Here is an 8,719-nt window from a genome sequence, read left to right as displayed (position 1 = left end):
ATATCTCAATTCTATCGACTAGGTGTATGGTGTCAAGTTAGCACTACATACCATTTTTTCTTAAAAAACGAAAGCTACAAATTTTTTCTTTCCACAACAAATTTACAACAAAAACACTACAATTAATGCCGTAGTTAACTTTTCCAAATTCGAAAAGTGTAGTGCTAACTTGACACACGTCAAAGTCACAGCGATTATAATTAAATGAAACAGTTTTGTGTACTAGGGAATCTTCGAAAAATTCAAAAAATTCGATGTCTAAAACCAATGGTAAATGAAATGAATTGGGTGGGGATATCGAAGAAGAAGGTTTCGAAATTTCAAAGTTTATGTTGTACGTTACAAAGACTAAGTCTAGAAGGCGTTTCATATTGTTGCCGAGGCCGTTTATTTGAGTAAAAAGTTATCAATAACATATGACTCAACAGAACTTTGTTCATTTGAGGGAGTCAAGAATAAATTATTATCGAAATACGACCAGCTTACATTGCTTAAGTTGAAATCACCAAGCACACAAAGTTGGTTGTCCCCAATATTACGATGAAGAGCTAGCACATTGTCAACATGCGACATGTATAAGCTAGTACAGCTAAGTGGAGGTATATAAGAGGCGCAAATATACAGCAATCCAAGGGAACCTCTGACACGAACACAAAGTTGATCGATGATAGTGTCTTCGTTTTGATGAGGTAGAAACGAAGCTTGGAGATTAGTACGGGCCGCAATCAACACACCCCCACCTCGGTTACATCCGGGTTTGATGGGATCCCTGTCTTTACGAAAGACATCGTACTGGTTCGGGTCGAAAAAATCCGCATAAAAAGTTAGATGTCAAATTAAGGACCTTGGTTTTATTTTTTGAAGTAAGAATTTTCTTAGAGGTACACGGTGAATCAATGCAATTGATACCGATAACAAAACCTATAAAAATATCGATTACATAATCGATGACAAATTCGTTAAAAATTTCGATAGCAAAATCGATATTGGTAGCAAAATCGATTAGAAAATCGATAAAAATATCGATAACAAAGGCGATAAAAATATCGATAAATAGTTGATATCAAAATTGATAACAAAATCGATAAAAAATCAATAAATAATCGATAACAAATTCGATAAAAATATCGATAACAACCCCGATAAAAATATCGATTATTGTATCGATAAGTCCCAAAGTCTCTATATTGTATTGGCAGCCCTATTAAAAATATTACCTCTTGATAAAAGTGCACTGAAATGCCTTTCGTTCGATAAAAGCGTTGCAAAATTTTACGCCACTTAAATATTTTATTCACTTTATTTTCAGACAGATAGCAACCCTATGTAAAAATTTGCATTTTTTCCGAAGGCGGTAAAGCCGACCACCTTCAAAATTGTGTTACAATATTTAAATTTGATGTAGTATGAGGATAGATATGATATAAAAATACCTAAATAATACATATATATATAAAAAACGTATAGAAATAAACGTAAATATGTTTTATGTGCACGAGCCATATCATATTTCTTATATGTATATAAATTATGCTCTCAAACGAAAACTTCCTAAAATACTTGAAAACTTCACATGAAGGAACGTTTTACTTGCGGAAGTTTCACAACGAAGTACTCCTCTTTTATGTTGCTCGCTTTTTCGGAACATACTTTTGTCGAGTACTTTACTTAGTTACTCGAAGCTTACAGTGGCTACACACGACGAACATGTGCGCGCACATGCTCGGCTTGCGGTACATGTTCGTCGTTTGTAGGGCATGCTCGCAAAAAATAAAAAAAAATCGATAATATCGCATTGGAAACAAAAACAACAACCTCATTTTGTATTGATGCTTGCAGTGTGCACATCGGCGGATAAGTGCAGCCAAGCCATGTACGTTATTGAATTTTTGATAAATGAGACTAAATTACTATATGTATATCGTCGTTTAAAGTACAAAACCGCGTATCAACAAAATGCAAAACCACGTATCAAGATAATGCAAAGCCGCGTATCAAGATAATGCCAAACCGCGTATGGGAGGTTGCATAAATTGTTTTCTAGAGAGTAAAAACACTCATATTTCAAAATTGTTCTCTTTTTTATAAAACAATCGCATTACTGGCTGGTATATTTCAGGACGAATGGATAAGGATTAAGCCAAGAGCTTCTGTGAGCAAATTCAATTTTTGGCAGCCAATGTCAGTTACGCGGTTTTGCAGTATGACGATACGCGGTTTCGTACTTTAAACGACGATATGTATGTGCATACATAGAAGTGAAATATAAATAAATTTAAGTAATACATAAATAAAAAAACCTAAGTCATAAGCATTTGAGATTCATCATCCGCGTCTTTGCTATCCCTCTTAACGCTATCACGACAAAATCACATATGAGTAGTGTGACCAACCGTCCTTCTTTCGGAAGTACTATACTTCTTTTTTCGCTCTTGTACTTTGTACTTCGAATACAGTCAAGTGTACTTCTTTGCGATATTTTGTACTTCAGGTCCTGTAGTTCTCCGATCTTCTCGACGATCGTCACTTGGTCTGGGCGATAAATTTGTTTAAAGCATTAAAGTCGCCGGGGACCGATGGCATCATATTTGCGTAGCTGCGAAGGGCTCTAAACGCCATGAAATTGGTTGGATCCTATTTTTGCGAGTTGTGTGAGGACCGGGTACATTCCCGAGGCTTGGAGGGTAGTCAGTGTTGCGTTCATTCCGGAGACCGGAAAAGGCTTTCACGTTTCCCTTAGGGATTTAGGCCTATCAGTCTCTTCGTTTTTACTAAAAACGCTAAGAGAGACCGATTGACCTGTACATAATAAACGCGATTCCTCGTGACTAATTTTCAATAGCTTATTGCAAGAAAAGGTCGGTGAATACCGCCCTGCACACATTGGTAAAGTGGTCAGAGGAAGCCTTCGCGCATGAAGATTATGCAGTAGGGCCTTCTTCGATATCGAGGCGGCCTTCAACAACGACACTCCAGAGGCAATAGTCAAGTATATTCATAATCTGCGGGTGGAAACCAACCTGATAAGGCGTGCCTATAGTTTACTACGTGGCAGAACTGTCCCGGCGAAGTAGGGGAGCGCATGCACTCAGCGCAGAGTCAAAAGGAGCACTCCACAAGGTGGTGTTTCCCCCCCCCCCCCTGGTCTGGATTGNATAAGGCGTGCCTATAGTTTACTACGTGGCAGAACTGTCCCGGCGAAGTAGGGGAGCGCATGCACTCAGCGCAGAGTCAAAAGGAGCACTCCACAAGGTGGTGTTTAACCCACCCACCCCCTGGTCTGGATTGCGGTTGTAAACGACCTTCTAGAGGAATTGGAAAAAGTGTGCTATTGGGTGATCGCCTATGTAGATGATGTGAAACTTTTGGTTAAGGGACGATTTCTATACACCCTTTTTGATCTGGCTCAAGGTTACCTGAGCCAGGTAACTAGGTGGGTGATTAACGGCGGCTATCGTGGAAGTCCTGAGGAAACGGTAGGAAATGTGTCGGTTGTTGTTGTTGTAGCAGCATACAAATTCCCCAAAGACTTTTTGGGGAGTGTTGCTGGAGTGACAGTCCTTGGCCAGATATAAATCTGGGTCGTTCCGGTTACGTAGACCAGACTGTCGTGGTTGCCTTGTACTCCTGTAGGGGAGCTATCGGTAAAAGGTGATGTCTCTCACCCAGATTAATTCATTAGCTCTAGGAAACCAGATTTAATCCTATATTGTTTCAAGGAGCTCTTGTCTGGTGGAACTCTCTACAGATAGCTACACTTGGCAACAGGAATTAGCGGAGCATTAGGAACCACACCTACACTGGCGCTTGCCATACATATGTTGAACGCGGCACCGGCGGATATTGCAGACAGAATTGTCGCAGCACGAACTGCTATTCGGCAAAGGGAAACCGGGCCCTTTTGTGACATAAAAAGAAAAAGAAGACGTTTCTCTGCTGCAGCAAATGTTTTTATAGGGCACTCAAAAATACGTTACCTCTCAAGGGCTAATGATGAGGATTCTGACAGGCCATTGTGCGATTGGTATTCATGCAGTGAGACTAAGAATTTCAACTGATCCTTTTGTATTGGCTGACAAGATGAAGATGAAGTGGAATCATCTCCACGCTTTCTTTTAGACTATCCAACCTTCGCGAGGCTAAGATGGAAGCATTTTGGCTCGCACTTATGAACAAACACTGAGCTCTCAGGGATCGAAATTAGCCGCGTTCGAAATTTCGTAATCGGCTCGCGGCGCTAACTTAACCCAACCTAAGCTGTACTTCTTTGAGCTATGAAATAGTTGGTCACATTACATATGAGCCGCTCACCGTCTGTGGCAAACGACAGCGAGCATGTTGGCGCACATGTGCGTGCACATGTTCGTCGCGTGTAGCCAGTGTTAGCGACTATACTTCTCTTCACTATCCGCGCTCTCAGTGAGCGGAAGAAAAGGAAGCGTATTCGTTAGAAAACTTCAATGTGAAGCCAAATATCTTCCGATGCTGGCCTCTAATATATATACATATATATATATATAAATAAAAGTTATAGGAATTTACCTTTTTATCTGATGGAAATGCTACATTGCCGCAAAGGGTGCGTATAAATGTCGACATACCCTGATCATAAAGTGTATCCACATTCCGGACATCATTTATGACCATATTTACCAGAGCATCTTGCAACTGGTATTGATTTACTATTTCTCCCATATCCGAGCGATAGTTGGAGTTTGTGTTATATTTCGAATCCATTGTAATTACTTCAATTGTGCTATGCTCATGTGTATTCCTATATTTTGCTCCGGCATTTGCGTTGCCAGATACTTCCACTTTCACAAAGTGATCATTATCTATTACGTCGTCGTCGTCGTACGTCATTGGAACCATTGACTCATAGAGAGTTGATGGTTCTTCTCCTGGCAAAATACCTTGGTTGGAGATGTCGTTATACGAGTCTCTAGCTTCCACTTTAACCTTATGACGAAGGGGATCGCGCTTTGTACTCAATCGACCAGGACCAGTTCCGCTATTGGTGCTCTTCGGAATAGGGCGTCGAGGTGGCACCCTTATCCCATTTTCGATGCAAATTTTCTGAAATATATCCTTGTGGCGGTGCTGCAAATGAGCGCGCAAATTTGTGGTATTTCCATGATTAGTTAAAACTTTGTGGCAAAGTGTGCATACAACATTTTGTTTTGTGATAATCCGATCGTACTCATTGGTGGGAAAGCCGAAATGCTGCCAATAAACACTCTTCATTTTTGGACTATGCAGCTTCACAAATTTGAGGTCAGATAACTCTGATTGGACGACACTCGTTCGTGTTGGTTTTTGCAATGGATCACTCATTTTTGCAAAGATAGTCACAATAAATTTTGTTTAAATATTAGAACAAATTTTCTGCTGGCAAACAGACAAATATCACCAACGATAATAAAATCGACGCAATCGAAGGGTTGCTCAGGAAATAGTGTTGTCCTGAAATGTCGGTACCCAATACACGGAATACAACCTTCAGAAAGATTTCGGTACCCAGTACTTCTTATTTGGTACCCACTACCGATTTTTTACAAGTAGTATATAAACCCTACCAAGAATGATAGAATACAAGATTGCGCCGTCCTGTGCGTTGACATTTGTGTACCAAAGTAAACAAAGAATACAGCGAAAAGAAGAACGAGTTGAAACTGCAAAAAGCAGTTCACTTTACAGCGAAAAACGTGTTTTAATTTTGCTAAATGCGAAAATATTGCATTTTTCACCTAATCTATTAGAGAACAGTGAACATTGTAGTGCACTCCATTGCTTTGCAATTGAGGCTGCTTGAGCAAACGTTTTAGTGCACTCCATTGCTTTGCAATTAAGGCTGCTGCAGAAAACTGCAGCAGCATCTCTGCGGGACTGATTAGTTAACTTGCTAATGGAGGCTGCGTGGAGCAGAAACAAAATCATTGTCAGGAAATGCTGTTAATATAATAATAGAGAAACATTTCGGGAACGGCTTTGCCGTGGCCTATGTACACAAAATGCAGCGATTCGTCCCAGCGCTACACTTGCATCTACGCTTCTTACATCTTGACGGTTGTCGCAATTTAACACACAGCACTTCATTGTATTAGTTTTTACGCAGTCTTCACTCAAAAATTGCAAATTAACACAATTTAAACTGATTTTTCACTTATAGTTAAAATTTCTCTTTCGCTGATTTGTAAACAAAGTTTTATTTACAAGTTAGCACAACTGTCAAAATCGGCAAAACCAAAGTAGCGGTACCACTGACAGCGCCACCTTCGTTCGCTGCACCGCGAATCCCTACAAGAACAGTGATAGTCATTTGATTGATCATGTGATACCCAGTGGTAATGGAAATATCCATCAAATACTCCCATCACGTTTTTAAGGCCAATGTGCAAAAAATGATGAAAACCCTGTAGACATGTGATTTTTTATCTTCTTTCAACTTATGGTCTTATTTAATGGTCTCTTTTTAACCAACGCAAAATTTACAAATGTGTTAGTAAGATAATTGAGAATATGTTAGTTTCCATCACACAATTCTTGTAGGGATGTATCATGAACCAGAACAGATCTGACCGGTTGAGAAGCAGCCATTTGTAATAGCAAATGCGAAAAAAGTGTGTGACGTTCGTAACTTTGAACTTTGATATTTCTGTTTTGCTTCTTTCTTTATATGTATTTTGTGGGTGGTTTATTTCAGTGATTTTTAAACGATTTTCAATAATTTTTTTTTGCAGTTGATGATTGATTGCTTGTGATTGTTTGTTTTATTTTCCTGCAAGTTAAGATTTTATAAAATTTTGCAATGTTGAATAAGTACAATCTTAAACTAAATCGAATTGCCTTACACTTTGTGTGTCCTCGCGCCTTTTTGTCTTCGGAATAAAATTATGGCGCTTTACATTTGACAGATACTAACATTTGACAAATACGAACATTTGACAGATATGAACAATCGGCAGCGTTGCCGGACTTAACAAAACTTGGATTTATGCACCGTGCAGGGTTGCATTGCTAAATTCAAAAATATTTAAGCTCTACTAAGTGTGTTCCTTCACATCATCCCGGGCGCCGTGGATCTACCCACTGCTAGATTCACCAACGTCTAGCTTCGCCAACATACAAGCTGGTCTCCGGAACGTCCATCCAGCCGTCTTCACTTCTGCCGCACGGACCTGCCCATCCTTGCCCGGCTTGACGCTAACGACTCGACCGATCGGCTACCTGGATCGATGCATGCGATCATCGCAGATCAGGACCAAATCTCCCAAAGACAACGGCTGCACGGGTTTCCACCACTTCGTTCGGCGGCACAAGTCCGGAAGATATTCCGCCATCCACCGCTTCTAGAAGCGATGGTGAATCTGCTGCATTTTTCGCAACTGCGTTCGCGTCACCTTAAAGGATTCTTCTTGCAGATTCGGAGTCTACTCCGAGTTCGCTGTGCCTAGGAGGAAACGATTAGGGGTTAAAGGTTCTTCATCAGGAGCGTCAAGTGGGATATGCGTAAGCGGTCGCGAATTCACAGCGTTTTCGGCTTCACACATGACGCTGTACAGCGTCTGCTCTTTAAATATTTCGATGTTGAATGCATGTTGCATGGCACGCTTTACACTATGTAGCAAGCGCTCCCAACATCCGCCGGCGTCTGTGTTCAACGGACAGTTGAACACCCATTCTATGCCCATGCCTCGGATATCTTTCCCTCTTCGAAGTCTTTGAGTTGACGCTGCATTTCCCTATCTGCTCCTATGAAGTTGATGCCATTATCCGACCTGATCCGCACCGGCGTTCCACGTCGACACATGAAATTCTGGATGCAGAGTAAACAAGTATCTGTAGTTAAATAGATAGCCATCTCAAGGTGTATCCCGCGTGTCGTCAAACACGTAAATAACGCGATCCACCGCTTTTCCGTACCTCCCAGCCACGATCAGAAACGGACCCATGTAGTCAAGACCTACATACGTGAACGGTCGTACAAATGGCGTAAGGCGACCCGCTGGCAGTTGTCCCATTTGTGGCACATCTGGCATAGCACGTCCTCTTTTGCACACAAGGCACCTCTTGGCTGCTTTCGTACTTCCTCGCGGATACGGGGAATCCAATATTTGCGTCGTAACTCCGACACGATGGTGTTCTCACTCTGGTGCTACCATATACGGTGGTACAAGTCAACAAGAGTATTGGTTACATGGTGTCCTTGTGGCATCACGACGGGTCGACGTGTATACGGGTGTACTACGTCAGCATTCTGCAGGCGGCCATTCACCTGCATAATCCCTGCCTCATCTACTACGGGGTTCAGTTTGAAAATTCTGCTGCTTGAGCATATTCGGTTACCATATTTCAGTAGAGCGTACTCTTCGACATAAGTGCTTTGATGCGTGCTGCGGATGACTAGTAGGTCCACTTCTCTGAGCTCCTGAATGTTGAGCGTTCCGAATAGTCTATTTCCTGGCGCCTTGTTGCAACTATTCACGAACCTTCGCATGTAGGCAACCACTCGTATCAACCGCATAATGTTTGAATATTTGAGCAAAAGGTTATCATTTATTCTAGTGAAAACTAGCTGGTGTTTAGTTCGTAGTTCTTCGCGCGTACTTTCGATGTTGTTAGTTTTGGGCCAGAACGATTCATCCTCCGTCAAGAAACCTGGACCACCATCCAAGATGACTCACGCGCGTTACTTCGGAGTCTGGTACCGAAGTCCGCA

The 8,719-nt window shown here is 41.4% G+C and overlaps 1 protein-coding gene across 1 annotated transcript in view; it reads right to left on the bottom strand.

Moving 5' to 3' along the window:
• LOC108363344 (uncharacterized) overlaps nt 1-5,439 on the bottom strand; it is a 123,853-nt gene extending 118,414 nt beyond the window's left edge. Inside the window, exon 1 of the mRNA XM_017616686.1 lies at nt 4,543-5,439. Within this exon, the coding sequence (XP_017472175.1) occupies nt 4,543-5,334 (792 nt within the window). The 5' untranslated portion in view covers nt 5,335-5,439. The remainder of the gene's footprint in view (nt 1-4,542) is intronic.
• Between the last annotated feature and the right edge of the window lie 3,280 nt (nt 5,440-8,719).

Source organism: Rhagoletis zephyria, unplaced genomic scaffold (assembly GCF_001687245.7).
Source record: "Rhagoletis zephyria isolate East Lansing unplaced genomic scaffold, Rhagoletis_zephyria_1.1 Rzeph_scaffold_01251, whole genome shotgun sequence".
In the NCBI taxonomy this organism is placed as follows: domain Eukaryota; kingdom Metazoa; phylum Arthropoda; class Insecta; order Diptera; family Tephritidae; genus Rhagoletis; species Rhagoletis zephyria.
This window is presented reverse-complemented; position numbering and strand designations above follow the sequence as displayed.